This window comes from Cavia porcellus, unplaced genomic scaffold (assembly GCF_034190915.1).
Source record: "Cavia porcellus strain 051 isolate PalLab524CR breed Dunkin Hartley unplaced genomic scaffold, mCavPor4.1 scaffold_24, whole genome shotgun sequence".
Lineage (NCBI taxonomy): Eukaryota > Metazoa > Chordata > Mammalia > Rodentia > Caviidae > Cavia > Cavia porcellus.
In genome coordinates, this window is record NW_026947507.1 from 43,122,584 (window position 1) to 43,140,747 (window position 18,164).

At 47.6% G+C, this 18,164-nt stretch overlaps 1 protein-coding gene across 4 annotated transcripts in view; it reads left to right on the plus strand.

Moving 5' to 3' along the window:
- Window positions 1-18,164, plus strand: part of Kif13b (kinesin family member 13B) — a 178,981-nt gene that overhangs the window by 155,944 nt on the left and 4,873 nt on the right. Inside the window, exons 38-39 of one of the 4 annotated variants that reach the window (XM_063234516.1) lie at window positions 13,982-14,044; window positions 16,202-16,931. In XM_063234516.1, coding sequence (XP_063090586.1) covers window positions 13,982-14,044; window positions 16,202-16,931 — 793 coding nt within the window. Of the gene's footprint in view, window positions 1-1,097; window positions 3,521-13,981; window positions 14,045-15,165; window positions 15,565-16,201; window positions 16,932-18,164 lie in introns of those variants that run through there. The other 3 variants (XM_063234519.1, XM_063234517.1, XM_063234518.1) reach the window with 3 other exon arrangements.

The following is an 18,164-nucleotide window of genomic DNA, read 5'->3' on the forward strand; positions in this document are numbered from 1 at the left end:
ACGGTGGCCGTGTCAGGAAAAGAAGCAGGGCCCCTGAAGGGCGCTTTTGCAGTAGTAAGATGACAGTCACGGAAAGATGGAATTAAAATTAACAGAGAATGGTGACAACGGGGAATGAGCACCATGATTTATAGACAGCAAGGCACTCTCTAAAGACATCCGTGATATTCCTGTCACTTCTGCTCTTTAAACACAGGGCATTCATAGGAATATGAAATAACGCAGCTGAGGACCGAGAATAGACGAGTTCTGTTTCTGCAGCCATCCCTCACACTTCCGCAGGTAGATTGGGAGAAGCACAGGTTGTATAATGACAGAGTGATTATTACCAAAAGACACTTTTAATCAGAGTGTCCTTGACATTTTCAGACAGCTTGATCGGTTCCTCCCAGGCCTGTGAGAAAGGAAAGTGTCTTAGCCAGGTCTTTGTAGTCAGCAGGCTCTTGGGCAAGTGTCACATTCAAGATTGAGTGTGGGGTGGATTGCAAAAGATCCTTGGGTCTTTTCTTGCAAGATGGAAGTTAAGACTCTTCTCCTAAAAACAAAGACTCTTGTAACTTAGAGACTGTTGGAAAGTTTGAACATATTCATAAAGAGTTAGGTTTCTTGTTTTTATGGAGATTGGTTCTGGTTGTAATCAATTTCTGTCTGAGTTCCAGAAATGCAAAGATACTGCCCTGAAAGAGGTGGCAGCTGACAAAATTGCTGTCTTTGACCTTCTGATGCAAATTTACTAATGAATCTGGAAAATAATGAACTGCAATTAAGGAAATCTGCGCTCATATTCAAGTGTATTTCTCAGACAGCACATAAAATAATGAAAGAACTTCCTGCTCTCCAATTAGTTAGATTGAATTAATTTGGTGTGATAGCTTTCTTCACATATCTGGAAGTCTGTGTTCAGATGAACTGTTTATGTGCTTCAAAGTTCAGGACTCCGAGTGGCAGCACTGATTAACCTGGGCAATTAAAGAGTTACAGTCAGATTTAATTTCCACCCTCAGAGGCACAGCCATGTTTTGGCCTTCTTTTGCATGTCTGTCCCTCTGGTCAGAGTGGCCTTATCTGCTTCAGGGTAATGTCTTTCCTCCTTCTAGACCCTCCAGTGTGACCGCCCAGCCTGGGATGAAGACCTGGGCCGCAGCCTCTGTGCAGAGGGCAGAGAGTTCGGAGATCTTCCGTGTGGGAATTGGCTTGTGAGCATGTGTGCTGCTCCCAGCGCCTTTTCTGCACAGTTGTGCTCTGTCATTGCACCAGGGCTTCCTTGGAGCAGTGAACTCCATAAACACCCTGTATCCTGAGAAGGGTCCCCATCTTACCAGCTGAAATAAGAAAACAGTGTGTTCCACATCTTGCGGCCTCTGTGTTCCTTGACCATGGAGTTTTTTCCAAAGTAACCCAGCTTTGTCTTTTTTCCCTCTAAACCGATCCCTGGATAAATGTATGTGTATACTTGGCTTGTTCTGGGTGTCACAAAGGAAGCATGCAGAGGTCTGTGAGCTTGGGCTTGATTTTTTTTTTTTTTTTTTAAATTTTCAAGTTTCTGTGCTGAGTATAGCACAGCAGAAGCGTACCCTAGGGTGTGATTTGCATGGCTTCTGTCCCTAGCATCACAAAATGACATTTAAATTTAAAAATTTAAGACTGATTTTCTTTCAGTTGCTGTAGTATGAATTTTTAAGCACTCTCACCACTGTTGGAACACTCTTCTAAAATCGGAACAGTTTGTAACCTATTTTTGCTCCAAGAGGATATAGCAATGGACTGAGGCACTGTGGGATACTGGTTACAAAGTTGCCTTCAGAATCAGGTGTAATGGCTAATCTGAGAGATGATGATTATAATGGAAAGGGAGAGTGTCCGAGGCCGTGGAGGAAAGCAGTTGGCAGCCTGTCTGCTGGGTACTCCTCAGAAGTGAATGTTGTATACTTCTGTTGCTGGATCCTCTAGGCCACAATTAGGTTTTGCAGGCCGTGGGCCTCTGAGAATTGGCCAGAGACAATAGTAAGTAAGTGAGGCCGGTTGTGTTCCAGTAAACCTGATAGTACAGTAATTTAAAATTTGAATTTCACACAGTTTTTACATCACCATATATAATTTTTCCCATGATGCATTCTTTTGATTTGTTTCAAACACTGAGAATATAAAGGCTGTAAAGGCTGTTTTTTAGCTCACAAGGCAAACAAACAGCTGTCAGGTTGGATTTAGAGCATATATTTTAAGGTTTGTGGATCAGCATTCTGTGATTAAGGTAAACATCCTTCAGGGACAGTTAAAAAACAACGTCAATTGAAGTGCATATTTTATCTTTTTTCAAAATACATGTAACTTTTTTCTTTTTTTTTTTTTCACTTGTGCTGGGAATTGAACCCAGGACTTTTCACTGAGCTACTTCCTTAGCCCTTTATTTTATTTTAAGACAGGTCTTGCTAATTTGTTCAGTTGCCCAGATTTGGTTCCTGCTTGTAATCCCCGTTTCAGCCTCTCAGATTGTTGGCATTATACATATAAATTAATAATTACCTTCTAAAAGTTTTAGAAATTACCTAACTGGATTCTAAAACTCGGAAGCTATATCCTTTACCAGAAATTCTAGAGATACTGGTGTTTACCATTTCACTTGTGTAAGTTATACTAATGTGTAATATAATGAAATATGCCTGTTGGGATGGAATTATTCACTTCTATCCATTTTAAAGTCATTTGAGTGATTAAAATTAAATAGGAATATTAGGTGCTAGACCCTGAGTGCCTAGATTTGGTTTTATGCACACTGTACCCCTAGCTCCTGGTACAATCCTGGGAACATGATTGGTGTCTAGTACAAATCTGTGAAGGAATAAAGTAATGAAATCTCAGATTATTTGCTTGAGGGGAAATAGAATTAATGTTGCATCCTGAATGGCTTTCAGACTAATAAACACAATTAGAAACTTTGGATTTCTAGATCAAATGTAATTATGGATTGCTTAAAAATATGTGAGGCAGTTAGAAATACCTTGAAAGGCAATACACACAACTCTAAGATTGTGAGATAACTGAGACTTTCCAAATGTGCCTGGGCCCGTGCCAGGGCTCCCTGTGCTGTTCTCCACATCGGTGCTTTGGGACCAAGTCTGCCCAGCACTGCGTAGTTGAAATGCAATGTGAGCCTTGTGAGTATTAAATTTAAAACACTGAAAAGAAAGTCGAATTAATTTCAATATTCTTTAAACTGGTGTTTTCAAAGTATTGTCATATCAACCTAAAGTCAATACCAAATAAAATAAATTGAGATGCATCCTTTTTCTGTACAGAGATCTTAAAATCATATGTGTGTCATATTTCTAGCACATTCCAATTCCAGTGTTAAATTTTCATTGGAAATACTTAACCCACCTCTAAAGTTAATGAAATTTATTGTTGAGAAGTAGGTCCATGTGCCCAAGCTGTTTCAAACATGCTGAAAAGCATTTCCCTTTTTCAGTATACATTTTATCAGTTAGCATCAAAGCAAATAAAACCCTGACTTTCTTCATCACGTGAGCTGTGTCCTGTGTGCTCAGTGGCCAGGTATGGCCAGTGGCTTCCATGTGGAATGATGACCTGGGACTTGGGTGGGTCAAGCGCTTCCATCCTGTTGTAGAGCCTGTGGGGCAGAGCTGAGGTTTATGTAGTGAGAAAGCAAGACTCATTGCACAAGCCAATTTTAAGAGACTCAGCTGAGTTTGATTAAAAATAGCAGAATGAATACATTGTAGAAGGAATGAATCAGTGATCCATTAGAAAGAGGGACTAGACAAGCCTCAAAAATGTACCCAGCAGGGCCTATCAGAGCCTTCTTGTCTCACCTGTTTCTTTCTAAAACATTCCCTGTGGGCAGAGGGAGTCATTCTCAGGCTGCAGCAGAGATGGCGAGGTCACATTTGTGAGTTGGAATGCTCCCCTGGTTGTAGTGTGGAAAGGGTTCATTTGAGGAAAAGGGAACCAAAGTCTCTTCAGTATGCATGGCCTGAAAATGCAGATCAGGGATCAGGAGTTGCCTCCCTCTGTTGTGACGACATGCTGACTGATGCAGGCACCTCTAGCAAGGACCAGCTAGTGGCCACCATTCTGCTCCCTCTGGGGTGATGTTGCTCTGAGACTGCACATGGACAGGAGTACCACTGTCCAATGTGCGTCCGGGCCACATCCTGTCCGATGTGGCCAGGTTTACACAAACGGGAGACTGGTGTACCCATCAGAATGCCAGGTTCTTGTTTAAAATAAACCCAGCTGCCAGATGGACAGAGTGCCAGCGTCATTATGGTCAGATCAGCCTGGCTCATGGAGTCGGAAGCAGCAGGCAGGGAGGAATGTGGGTGGGTGGTAGCCAGGCACACAGAGCATTAGGTGCCACCATGGTGCCACCTGGCTCTGGCCCAGGCTGGAAACTCCCCCCAACCACCTCCCCAGTTGGCCTCTTCTCTTTCTTCCTGATGAACATGCCTCCCTCCTCAGCAGCGGAGGGGAGAATGGCTGAGGCTGATGACTACCTGCAGAAGGGTTTTATGCACTGGGCCACTTCTGTTAGAGTGATTTGGAGGGTCAGGCAGAACTTGCTACATACATTGCTGCCGCTTGCTTGTGTTGCTTCTGTTTTTCCCACTTTGGCAGCAAGAAACTGAGAGGTTGGCTCTTGGTTACTTGTAACCAAAGATAAAACTTACATTTCCTGTCAAAATACTTTCTTGTACTTGGATTTATTCCATTGGTTAGTGTTGTTTTCCAAATGACCTCCAAGACTATATTTAGGTGCCCTTAAAAATGACATTTAATGCCCATCAACCACAGAGTGGATGAAAAAATGTGGTATTTTTATACAATGGAATACTATTCAGCTATAAAAAGGATGATTTTGAGGCCTTTAAAGGTAAATGGAGGCAACTGGAAAATATCCTCATTAGTGAAATAAAGAAGACTCACATAGTAAATGTCACATTGTCTCTCTAATGCAAAAAATAGTAACAGAGAATAATCAGATCCAAAAAGTATAATAGATATTGTAAAAGTGAAAGGGAAGGAAAGTGCTCTAAGGGATATTACGGTATGTATAGTATGTAAGATATATGAGCAAATTACTAAATTCCTATTAGATCATTGAACAGAAGAGATTGCACTGTCAAGATTTGAGTGTCTAGACATTTTTTGTGCTTTGATTTTGTAACTTTAACAATTATTGTTAAGATGACAATATGTAATCTATCAACTAGCGATTTTATGTTAATTTTTTTGAATCTATATCCTACTTTTTTTCTTGTTTTTACTATTTTGTTTTTTTAATTTTCTTTCTTTAAATAAAATTTTTAAAATGACATTTAAGAAATGTAGCGTGAGAGAAAAAATGGCAGCTTGCTAGGAAGCTGGATAGAGAACCTCTGCGGGGAAAACTGCTCAGATGCTAGAATTTAACAACATGGAGAAGGCCAGACGATTGGAGAATGACTCTTATTAAGCCGGAGGAAACTGAAGGGAAAAATAAAATTAGGAAGAGGAAGGAAAAGTGCAGGTGGAGGGCTGAAGCCCGACACGCTCACTGAGACCCGTTCCACATTGTTGGGCACACCCTAGAATCAGATGATTCAAAATTGTGCTGAAGTCGCAGCTGCCGATAATGGGAGCTGATGAATCCCAGGCCCTTGATGGGAGGACGAGGTGCAGTGTGGAGTGGAGCCAAGGTGGAGAGCTTTATTGACTCTTGGTGAATATTGGAAATTGGGTCTTGGGACCCTGCAGAGCAGCCGGAGCTGCCTGGCCGCGCTGGAGGCCGTGGAGAAGACCATGCACCTGGGTGCCAAAGCCGGGCGCTGCGCAGTTTTCTCAAGAGGCAGAATCTAGACGTGTTGATCTAGACGTGGAAAAACCATATCAAACTAGAATCTACCTCTGCGGAGGAAGGAAAAAAGCCAGTGGAGGGCTGGAACCCTACACGCTCACTGAGACTGGTCCACACTGTGCGGAGAATGACATGGAGACAGGCAATTCAAGGTTGAGCTGAAACCATGGCCGCTGAAAACAGGAATTGTTGTGTCCCGAGCCCTTGGCAGGAGGACCCGGTGCAGTGTGGAGTGGAGCCAAGATAGAGAACTGCATTGATTCCTGGGAAGTGCTGAGGATTGGGTCCCGTGGCTGCTGTCCCTGGCTGGAGGACATCTTGGACTTGGGCAGAGCCCAGCTCCAAGGTAGTGTCAGTCAGCTGCCCCTGGAGCAGAGAGGACTGGTAGGCTCTGCTGGGGCTGTCCCAGTAGCCAGAGACAAAACTGTCAGGACTCTGTGATGTCCAGAAGGTACAGCCTAAGTTGCTAAAGGAAATTGCGGGTCCACTGGTGCAGAGGCGCGAGGCTAGCCTGCATCATCCCTGCGTGTACCTCAGATAACAGCAAATTGGGGAGGGCAGCAAAACCCCAGTCAGCACGTTTTGGAAAGACCCTAAGCAATACGGAGAGGGCCAGAGACCCCCAGGATACACCTGTCTGAAAGAAACCAGAAACATGACAAGAGATAGAAATAAAGAAAACCTCCAGCTGCTGACCCTGGGAAAATAAGCCCAGGAGAGGTAAATACAGAAGAGAACCAGTGCAGTAATTGTGCAATATTAGACACAGCATCAGTGGACATAAAGAAATACTTTCACAACCTCATAGATGAATTTAAAACTGTACTTCTGATCCAAGTGAGGCAAGGTATAAAAAGATTAATTAAAGAAATGATGAGACCCTCCCAAGAGAACACAGATGGAAGAATGAAGAAACTCAGAAAAGGAAGAGAAACCTTTCATGAAGAATATAAACAAAACCTAGAATACATGAAACAGATCCAAAGAGATTACCAGGAAACTAAAAACTCCACTGACAAATAGAGGCACTCCACTGATAAATGGAAACTAAAAACTCCATTGACAGAGGCAAAATGCCTTGACAGAAACTAAAGTTAGCCTTTCGAAACTTGAAGAGAGATTTATGATTCGTGATCATAAAAGAAATGATCTCTTAAAAATAACAAGGAACCAGGAAGAAACAATTCAAAGGCTAGAAGACGAGAAGAGGATTTATAACTTAAGAATAAAAAACATGCGCGAAGAAGCAGGAGTAACCACAAATGAACTACAAAGACTATTCACAGATGTAATTCAGGAAAACTTCCCAAGCATAAGAAAAAGAAATGATATCCAGATAAATGAGGCAGACAGAACTCCAGCCACCTACAACCAAAACAGAACTATACCCAGACATATAATAATCAAGATTCCAGAAATCCACCACAAGAACAGAATATTAAAAGCAGCCAGAGGGGCTGGGGATTTAGCTCAGCGGCATAAGTACCTTCCTTGCAAGCAGGCGGCCGTGAGTTCCATCCCCGGTACCAAAAAAAAAAAATGAAAAAGATAAAAAAAAAAAAAAAAGCCAGAGATAAAAAGCAGATTACCTACAAAGGAAAAATTACCAAAATAATGACAGACTTATCAATACAAACTGTCAAATTGAGAAGAGCCTGGGGGGAAATAGTCCAAGCCCTAAAAGAAAATTACCTCCAACCACGACTAGAAAAACTCCACATCCACAACACGGAAAAACTCTCTCTCAAAATTAATGGAGAAACAAGATATTTCTAAGACAAGGAGGAACTGTGGGAGTACATGGCCACCAACTCAACCCTACAAAAAATACTGAAGGACATTCCAGAGAGAGGAAAAATACCAGGATTCCAGCCACAGTGGCAGAGAGGCCTCAGTGAACGGGGCAGACAGTGGAATGAAGGAGTAAAATGGACAAATAATAGCAGAAGAATAGCTTTGATACACTAACAAAAAAGAAACACAGGCAGAGTAGATTAGGAGGCAGGACCCATCGGGTTCTGCATAGGAAATACACTCGACCTGAAAGAGGGTTAGTAAACCGAGAGTCAAAGATGAGAAAACAATGCTCTATGTGACAGGAAACCAGAGAGAAATTGGGACAACTCATCCACAGGCCAGATAGACTGGAAAGCTATGTCACTTTTGGGCAGTGTAGAACTACACAGCTGGAAGGAAGGAAAACCTTGTGACTTTAGTAAGTAAAGGAGTACAGCTCAAGATCAAGCTCAGGGATAAAAAGGTTCCGCAACACTCAGCTAGATATCAGGTTGGCCCCCTAGTCTAAAAACTAAAGGAGCTAGTGGGACCCAAAATATACAAAGCACCCTGAGAAAGGGAAAGGAGAGGAATTGTCTAAAAAAGGAAGGCAGAGGACATTGTTAATAGTGTATCAGGATTTAAAAGTCACAGTAGTCTTATCGCTCTGTTTAGTTTGATTATATTTTGTTCCCGTCTGTCTACTCAGATTTGAGGGCACAGACGGCTAACCCCAAAATAGCAGGTTATACCACGGTAACTATTCTTAATTTCCTATTAACTTACTCTGAAACCCTGTATTACTTACATTGTCTTAGTATGACTGATCTTATTTGAAGCTGGTTTGTTAGACCGCTATTTTGCCTTGACTGATTTTATTCGAATTTGGTAGGCTTGATAGTATCAAGTCTAAGAGTAGAGGCAGCTACTCTGAAGATGACAAGATGTAAAAGATATCCATTCTGGTTTTGATTATTAACTGCTTTCAAGTCCTACAATGTCTTCAAAATTGTGTTTTTATAAAAATAGCTATGTAATGCTATGCTTAACTATATAATGCCTGATGATGTGGGCAATTCTATTGAAAATAACAAGAGAAAGCATAGTAACTATGGTAGATCACCTAATAATGTGGTCTTATGTGTCTTTTTCATTGCATGCTTTTCTAGGAATTTGTTTTGCTGTCTTGTTATGATTTGTTTTTCCTTATAATATAGAAAGGATAGATATACATGTAGAAATTCACACATGGGAAGAATTTTTTAAACTATTTACAGGAACAGATTATATAATACAAGAGGTAATGAACAGATACTCTGAAATAGAAGACACTAATTCTGTAGCATTATGATATAAAATCCAGCAATGCTATTATTCACTGTTCAGAGTGATATTAGCCTATTATGTACAGTTTCAGCATTCGTAAAGATAAAGACAGCTACTACGAAGAGAATGAGAGACATTATGGTAGTCATTAGTGACTTCCCCAAAATCAGGTCTTGAAGACCTAAAAAGCCTTCATCATCCTGTAATGATTTGATTAGTTCAGTATATATTCAATGTGTGTGAAGATGGGGACAACTATTTGGAAGAAAACTAGAGACAATAAGATAGACAGTGAAGATCTCCAGTGGACTTGCTTTGAAATCTGTGTTTCTTTAAATTGTTTCCTTATGAATTCTTTTGTTCTGTTTTGTCATGTTTAAGCTTACCTTCTTTACCTTCTTTAAAAAAATAAGTGTATAGGACTGATAACCCTATTACTAAGTTTTTGTTGGATCATTGAGCAGAACTGTTGGCAGTGTCATTATTTGAATGTCACTTTGTATGCTTTAATTTTGTCACTTGAACAAGTGTTTCTAAGATGACAATATGTAATTTAACTAGTGTTTTATTACTGCTTATTTTTCTGAAATTCTGTATTATTTCTACCTTTTTTCTGTTTTTTTTTCCTCTAAATTAAAAAAAAAAGAAACATAGCAGGTGATTATTAGGAAAACTTTATTTTTAAACAAAAAAAATGCACCTGAAAATTCAGTGTCGGGAAGAGTTTGGAATGATTATTTTATTCCTTCGATCAATTGCTTTTCTTCCCTTCACCTACCATTATTCTCAAATTTCAGTCTTGGGTTTTTTTCCCCCAAAATTAGATGTCTGTATATAAGTCAGTCGTCTTTGTGCTACTTGTTAAATAATTCATGTGGTTTTTATTCACTCAAGTAAGAAGCATGCCAGCATGATAGTGCACGTCTGTAGTCCCAGTATTTGGGAGGCTGTGGCAAGCAGATTGCTGGGAGTTTGAGGCCACCCTGGACTATATAATGAGACCCTGTCTTAAAAAATGCAATAGGTTAGTACTTTATGCATGTCTAATTGCTGACCTTCAGCACTGGCCTGTCTGGCTTCAAAAAGTTTCTTAAACCACAGGGCCAAAAGTTAACACACGTGTAGGATGGCATTGGCAAAGCCAGAGTGGGCATTCCTTTTAGGCTGGGAAGGTGGGCCTGTGTGCACTGAGACTGGGGGTGAAGAAGTGCTTGCCTGGTGGATGTGTTTTCTGAGGGCAGGAACAATGTGAGGAGGGGTCGGAGAGCCTTGTATTCTCATGGGCTGTGTTTCAGTTACTTTTTTTTTTTTCTGAGAAAAATACCCATCATCCACACATTAGGAGAGAAACGGTTGGTTGAGCTCACAGTTGGTAGTGAATTTAGTTCATAATCAACTGGCTCCAGGTAAGGGGGCATGGAGACCTCGCAGAGGAGTGAAGTTTATGGTAGGGAGAAGGTGGCAAAGCAAGGGGCCAGACCAGCCTCTCTCTGTCCCTCACAGTGTGCCCAGGCTCTGGGATTAGGACCAACTGGGATCAGTGCAGATGAGTCCTCACTCACCCTAATCCCAGCATTGCCAGGTCAGCCCCACAGCAGATCCGGCCCCTCTGAAAAGCCCTATCTATGCCTGCATGTGGCCTGGGAGGGGGCATTTAGGCTCAAATCACAACAGGAGGGAAACAAGCAGGATGCACACAGCCTCTGGGCCACGGCCCGTGCATGTCAAGGGGATAGTGTGCTCCAGGTGGAGGTGCTCCGGGAGGGCTTCTATGCTAGGCCCTGAATTCTGAGCCTGTCTCCCCATCACGTGGTGTGTCAAGGCCAGAGCAGCAGGTGTGCGATCCTCTGGCTCCCTGGAGCATGATGAGCTGTCCTCCTGCCTGGACCCTTGTGTGTTGTGCTTGGCAGTGCCCAGCCCTCTCCCGGTGCCCTCCTGCATCTGTCACTGCTTGGGGGCACCCTGAGAGGTAAGTGCGCTCTGGGCATTAGTTTCAGTGGTATGAAATGTGGGTAATTATATTCACTTGCCTCCTGGGACTTCTTAATATTTATAGCTGCAAACTACTTTGCAGTCATTTTTATTAATAGTTACCAGATGTGTCGTAAAGATTAATGAACTTAGGATCCGAAATGTTTAGAGCTCCTGAAAGAGGCGATGCCTGTACAGGGGGCGCGAAAGAGCATTGAAATGCAGACAGTATGCATTTGGAGATGGAGCTGTTATGTGTGAAGAAGTGGCACCGCTGAGGTCCAGCATTCTCCACGGATAGATCCGCGACCCTTGAACCACAGCTGTGTCCTACCTGGCAGTCGCTCACCTGGGTGACCTATATGCATGCGCACACACTCCCAAGAAGTGCGCCCGTGCCTCTGACAGCGCTTGCCCAGTTCTTGCGGCATCTTTGTTTTGTTTCCCCAGCCTCCGCAGCCGCTTGTGTTGCTCATGTCTCTGAACTTGCATCTCCATTTCCTGTCTTGTCCAAATTCAAGCTCTTCGGAGTTTTCCACAGAATCACTGAAGCTATTAATTGATCTCACTGTGTTTAGCGTCTCCTTCTCCTCAGAGTTCACCTTTGGGAGCCCAGATCTTACCAGAGCCTGCCCTGCAGCCTTCACCCACTCTGTTGCCTGTGAAGTTCACAGGAACTCTCAAGACCTCTGCCCTGCACCAGGTCTTCCTAAGACCTGCAAGGGGGGTAGCTTTTAGGGGGCAGAGGCACTTCTGCCTTGTGCTGCTGTGTGGCTTACCAGTCTCAATATACTATCACCCCATATGGGTATCCGTCTGTGATCATTTCTCCTCTGAACTTTCTCTGCTTTTAAAATGTCCATTCCAGAGCCAGATTGGTGGGGAGTACCTGCTGTGATCCCAGCACTTGGGAGCCAGAGGCAGGAGAATCACCATGAGTCTAAGTCTGGCCTGGGTTACCAGTGAGTTCAAGGCCAGCCTGAACTGCATAGTGAGACCCTGTCTCAGGAAGACGAAACCAAACAAAGAGAAACATCCGTTCCAGTACCCCTGCCTTTTCTCTGCTTTGTCATTTGTTCACGTGTCCCTTCCCGAGGCTGGACAGTTCCTCCAGAGCATAGGGCATACCTGGCTGGTCGCTGTGTAGCACAGGGCCCAGGGCTTAAGGCCTGGGCATGTGAGACCCTGGGAAATCTGTGCCAAACGGGGTTTGGTCCTGGGGAGTTAGAACCAGTGTTGCAGGCAGTCTGGTCCAGAAATTCATTTTAGCAAATACTTCTTGAGCATGTGCTGGACTTAATAACCATACAAGTCTACTTGAGGGAAGGACAGTGTCCTCCTAGAAAGGATTCCATCCTACACATCACCCTTCTGTCTCTGGTGGGGTTTCTGCCGTTTCGTGCTTGGGAAGGGTAAACTTCACCTTGGAGGGAATGATTGTCCCCTGGTCTTACCTAAGTCAGCTGTGACTGGGGTGTGAGCACGAGAAACTTCCCTGTCTTTATGCAGAGGTGTCCTCCTAGCAGCTTCCCGTCTGTGGGTGGTGTTAGACACAGGGGAAGAACACGGTGATGGCAGCCTCTGCCTGGTGCCTTGGGGCCAAGTGCCGGCGGCTGCGAGTGGCTGCACATCCTTGGGAAAGGGCCAGACTGCAAGGAAGGATCCCCGAGAGCTGCAGAGCCAGGTCCTTCCTGCTGAAGGGGCTCCTGCTGAGACCCTGATGTCCATAGTGGGCACGCTCCCTCCTGTTACCTTCGCCACCACAGTGCTTTCTGGAAGTGGCTGCTGCGGCAGCCCCCATGCTGGGTAGAGTGATGTTCCCTTATCTGGTCCTCCTCTCAGCTGGTTCTTCTGTGCTCTCCTTGAGTCTCTCTCCCTGGGCCTTGACCTCAGTCCTATCTCTCCACCCGCTCTGCTCCCCAGGATTTGTCTTCCAAGCAGCCCTAGGCATACATGGCCACACGGTTCCCTTTGTGGAAGGGGAACCCCATGCTTGCAGCTCTGACTGGCACCTGCATGCTTCTCCTCCAGGCAGGTCTGGGTTGTGGGCGGGAGGGACAGGAGAAAAAGCCATAGGCTGGACCATGCTGAGTCTAGACGGTGGACATTGTGTGGGAGCCTCAGGCCCAAGTGTACCCTGGAAGCTGCAGCAGTGGGATCCAGGGGCCTTCCGGATGTGAGGTCTCTGGTGGAGCAGCCACCACCCTCTGTCTGCTGTGGGCCCCATGAAGGGAGAGGAGCCCTTCCTATGTCCATTCTGCCAGGACAGGGCCTTGCTCCTGAGCTTACAGGATGGAGAAGGGTGCTGCAAGGAGCTGGAGCAGCCGGCAGGCAGAAAGTGGTAGCACTAGTGTGTCCCCGAGACCTTCACGCTGCACACGAGCTGCTGTATCGCATGGCCCAGTGGCTATAAACAGTTTCTGCTCCCTTCCCTTCTGATGGCCTTTCCTTACCCTGGTTCTCATCATTTTTGTCTTTTTAATCTTCCTTGAATCATGTGTCTGTAACTCCACCAGTCACGAAGTTCTTTGACATGACATTGTTTATACCCACTAATGCACATTGTCCCCACCTCCAGGCTGCTCAGTTGCCCTCGTGTCTCCTTGGACTTTATTTCTTCAGCCAGCTTGTGTTCTGCTGCCATCGCAGGCTGATTTTCAGCTGCTGTCTCTGCTCAGAAATCTGGTGATCCTTCTCCATTGCCAGTTAGGATGATTTCAGGCCCACAGCTTTCTCTGCACCTGGTGCTTGGCCCAGACGGCCTTCCTATGTTCTCCTTTCCTGTGGTTCACTGGCCAAGAGCCCTCATCCTTCTAGGGTTTCCTGGGAGTGCCGTGCAGCCCTTGAGGGCCATGCATTGTGGCTGGAGAGAAGGGGCTGAAATGCCAGCACCTGGCTGTGGCAGTGACCTGAGTGTGTGTCTTGTTTGCCTGGCTGGGTCCCTTGTTTCCCATGCGGCCTGGGCAGCAGGGGTGCTGGAGTCTGGGGCCCCTCTGATGCCTCTTGGTCTGTCCAGGCCTCTGTGACCCCTGACCGGCACACTTGTCTCCTCAGCCCGTGCCCCGAATCCTGGTGCAGGCCCTTCTCCCAGACACCCAGGCAGCCAGGACAGAGCAGGTGAGTTGCTGGGCTGGGGCTTTGCCCGGCATGGCGGTGCTGGTGCTGGATTGCTCTGTCTACATCTGTGCTGTTTTTTCCTTCGCACTCCTGTTTGATAATTAACTACGTACGATATAGGTCACTGTCTTCTTCCTCCATATTTTTCCATGTTACACTTTCTATTTTCAACGTGTTAATCATATGATTGCTAAACTTTGGATGCTTGACTGCTAATGTAGTCTGTGCTTTAATGGCCCACTGCTAGGCAGAGGGGATTTCTATAAACAGAATAATCTCGTTCTCCTAAGTGTTTGCTTAATTTTCAGTTTCACATTTCATTCTGATTCATGAGATCAGCGTGAAAAGACTGGCGCTAAGCTGGGGAGAACAGTCTCTCATGGCCTCCCGCGGCTCAGCAGCACTTCACACTTGTGAGCAGGGCATCCACTTTCCCCCACTGCGCCTCGTTCTCTTAGGAAATGCTGGGGCTTCATGGGAAGCTTTGTGTGTTAGGACAGTCTTGAAGTCTCCCCCTGGTCTGAGGAGCTGGTCACACCTCGCTGCCCCTTGTTTCTGAAAGAGCCTTGCGCCAGGTGTTTCCAAGGCTTGTGAGCTTCCTGTGGCCATTGTGCGGGTCCCTCCCTGATGCAGGCCGGGTGTCCAGCCACGAGTGGTGCTGGCAGGGACATCCATGTACCCAGGTTCTGGAATGGTGGCCAAGCTGCCACCTGGGTCTAGTGGCTTCCTCAACAGTGGCTTCCCAGAGCCCTCTGGAAACCTCTCCTAGTGACATCAAAGACAGCAGCCTGGTGTCAGCTGGCCCACCTGGTGCAGCGTGGGGTGCAGAACCAGAGTGCACTTCTGGTCCTCAGCTCTGGTTTTCTCCTTCCTGGGCCCTTGGATGAGTCCTTCAGCTTCCAGGGCCAAGATATAACGAGTATGCGGCCACCACTGGGAAGGGACAGACCTCGTTATGCATGCGAGGAGGGCTGTGTGCACAGAGCATTTCCCCTGGATGGAGTGACACTGACCCTAGGTAGAAAGGAATAAAGAAAAGGCACGTAGGGCCCGGGTGAGGGGGGACCGCCTGGTCTTACCGTGTTTACACTGACGGCAGTTACTGATCTATTGGAGAGCAGGTTCCACAGCCCAAGAGCCATCACGGAGGTGCTGTTCCTCTCAGCCCTGCAAGCAAGCCTCTCGGGGAGGGGAGGCCCTAAACTGGGGTAAATGACAGTTCGCTGGAAAATGGGTGATTTATCAGCCTGCGGCCTTGGGCCAAGGAACTGTGAGAGCCTCATAGATCTCAGCTGTTTCCCAGTTCAAATAAATCCTATATTTCAAATGGAAAATGACCATTCCTGTAATATAAATAATTTTCCGTAAATATTGGGAAACATATTTCTTCTGAGCAGCTCGCACTCATCTCATTCCTCGCGCTCGTCTCCCCCGACCCCGAGGGCAGGAGCGAAAGGAGAGCAGCCTTTGGGCTGGTTCAGCTGGAAGCCAGGAGCTCCTTCCCGGCACCTCTGGCACACTGGGATTTAGACAAGCAATGGCTGTCAGTGCCACCCTGGAATGTGGCTACTGTGTGTTCTCTGCTTGGTGACTCAGAGTGGCATGAGGGGCAAGCGCAGCCCTGCTGCCCCCATCTGTCCTCTGCCCAGTGGCTGTTCTGTCCTGGGGCCCCGAGGTGGCACCAGCCCTCTATGGCAGCCAGAGGACGCTGCTGCTCCCCAGAGGGCCGCGGTCCGCAGGTCCTTGACCCCTAGCCAGGAGCACCCAGCGGGGTCAGCTCCTCTGGGTGCCTGAGCATCTTCTCACCCTCTGATGAGATCGTCTTTTGATTTTTCTGGAGGAAAGCGCTCTTGAAGCCTTTCCAGTGAGCCACCCTGTGAACTCATGGTGGGCAGGGGAAGGTTTCCATGGGAACGGGTACTACACCCACAGCCCGCTCCCAGGGTGAGGCCTGTGTATCCCGCAGCCTCCGGCCCTGGCCCCAACTCCAACCCTGCTGGTGGGCATGAGTGCCTGTCAGTATGAAAAGGGAGAGGCAGACCCGGCACAGCCAGGATGCAAGCTCAGGCTGGACAGCGCCGGGCTCTGTGCCCCTCGGATGCGGTATCCCAATGTCCCGGTGCCACCCTTTCTCAGATGTGCTTCCTTCCACTGCAGGCTCAGCGAGGGAGCCCAGGGCTGGGTGTGGCCACAGAGACCACGGTGCCCACAGCAGCCCATGCACTGAAGGCATTGGACAGGCCAGCCCTGCCTCACACTGCTGCCATCACCCCAACTCTGGAGGGGCCAGATGGCCCCCCCAGCCCCCCGAGCGAGGCCTCCAGCGGCTACTTCTCACACAGTGTCTCCACTGCCACCCTGTCAGATGCACTTACCTTCAGCCTGGACACCACAGGCTCCAGCGGGCAGACGCCCAGCTCCCCTGCTGCGCCAGGCCAGGTCCCGGAGGTGGAGCTGACCTCTCCCTCGGGTGCACACAGCCCCCAGCCAGTCCAGGATAAGCATCCGGCACAGCCTGCCCCCCGAATGGAGCTCGAGTTCCCCAGGCCCATGCTGCCACCAGAGCCCCAGGCACCCGCATCCCCATTCCGGATCCGCAAGGTGCGCACCTCGGAGCTGAAGTCCTTCACGTGCATGCTGGGGGGCGGCTGCTCAGGGGTTGAAGAGGACCTGCCATCCGCCTCCGGGCCCAGCAACCCTGGCGAGCAGGCTGCCAGGAAGCCTGAAGTGGCATCTGACTCCGAGGAAGCCAGCGAAGTCCCCGAGTGGCTCAAAGAGGGGCTGTATGTCGCTGTGGGCACTAACAAAACGGGCGTGGTGCGGTACATCGGACCCACCGACTTCCAGGAGGGCACGTGGGTTGGCGTGGAGCTCGACCTGCCTTCTGGTGAGTGCTGGGGCGTGGGGTGCCGGGGCTTCAGGTTGGGTGGGACTAGCAGGTCGGGCTGTGCTCTGGACCCCCCAGCACTGCCATCCGCAATCAGGAATCACTACCAGGTGAGAATTTGCGTGTTTAATTCTGGAAACTCGAGGTGGGGGCCAAAAGTTACTAGACATTGATGGCTTTGTCTGTTTTTTGGAGCTGGGAATGAACCCAGGACCTCTGTACTGAGCTACATCACCAGGCCCTACGTCTCTACGCTGCCCATTGGGACCCACACTTGTGATCTTTGAGCCTCAGCTTCCCAGTGTGGTGGGACAGCAGGCCTGTGCCACTGTATCTAGTTTGATAGTTTTGTTAGACTAGACTTTATGTCCCCCCTTTTTGCAATTGGGGTCCTTCTATATTACCCAGTCTCCTCAAACTCCTAGGCTAATGAGAGCCGCCTGCCTCAGCCTCCTAAGCAGCTATGAGGACAAACCTGTGCCAGCACATCATCCTTAAATATACTTTTCATGTGTTTGGAATAGTACGGTAACTTAGTCTTGGGAGAAAGGTGGAGGCTGTTGTGATTTCAGATCTGCCATTCCTGCTCTGAGACTTTCTGGGCGCTTTGGCCCCATGTGGAGGAGCTTTGGCAGGAGACACAGGTGCTTTGTGGGCGCTGGTCTCCCAGTCACCAGAGCAAGGCTCCAGGCAGTGTTCCACCTCTCAGGCCTTTTGGGTGTTGGCTTAGCTCACTGGGCAGTCGTTCACACTGGGAAGTTCTGCCCAGGGTGTCTTGGTCCCCTGGTGGCCATGCCCTGTACAGCGCTGGGTGGCCCTGCTTGGCCGCATCCCCGGCTGCCGTGTGGATGTCTCCTGGGTGCCCATCAGGTGCAGTTCAGCAGTGTCAGGTCTGTCACTGGACAGGCTCCGCCCTCCCCTGGGCCGCTGTCCTTGGTGGCTGCGCCAGGCAGTGCAGGTAGGGAGCTCGGCTGGCTGGCTGGCTCTGTCAGGACCCCTGGGGCCTGGCTGTGGCCTGGGGGTGCAGCAGGAGCATGAGGCCCAAGCAGGGCTGAGCCAGGAGGCAGGGTTTGGGTCCTGGGAAGCCACCGTGGGCGGCGGCCATGCCAGCGGTGATGACACTGTGTCTCTGCGCCCTGTGCCCCTGTGAAGTCACTTGCCACTTCACAGAGTCATGACTTGGCATGGGATGGCTTGACTTGGAAGTGAATCTGGAAGATTAATGTCATACAG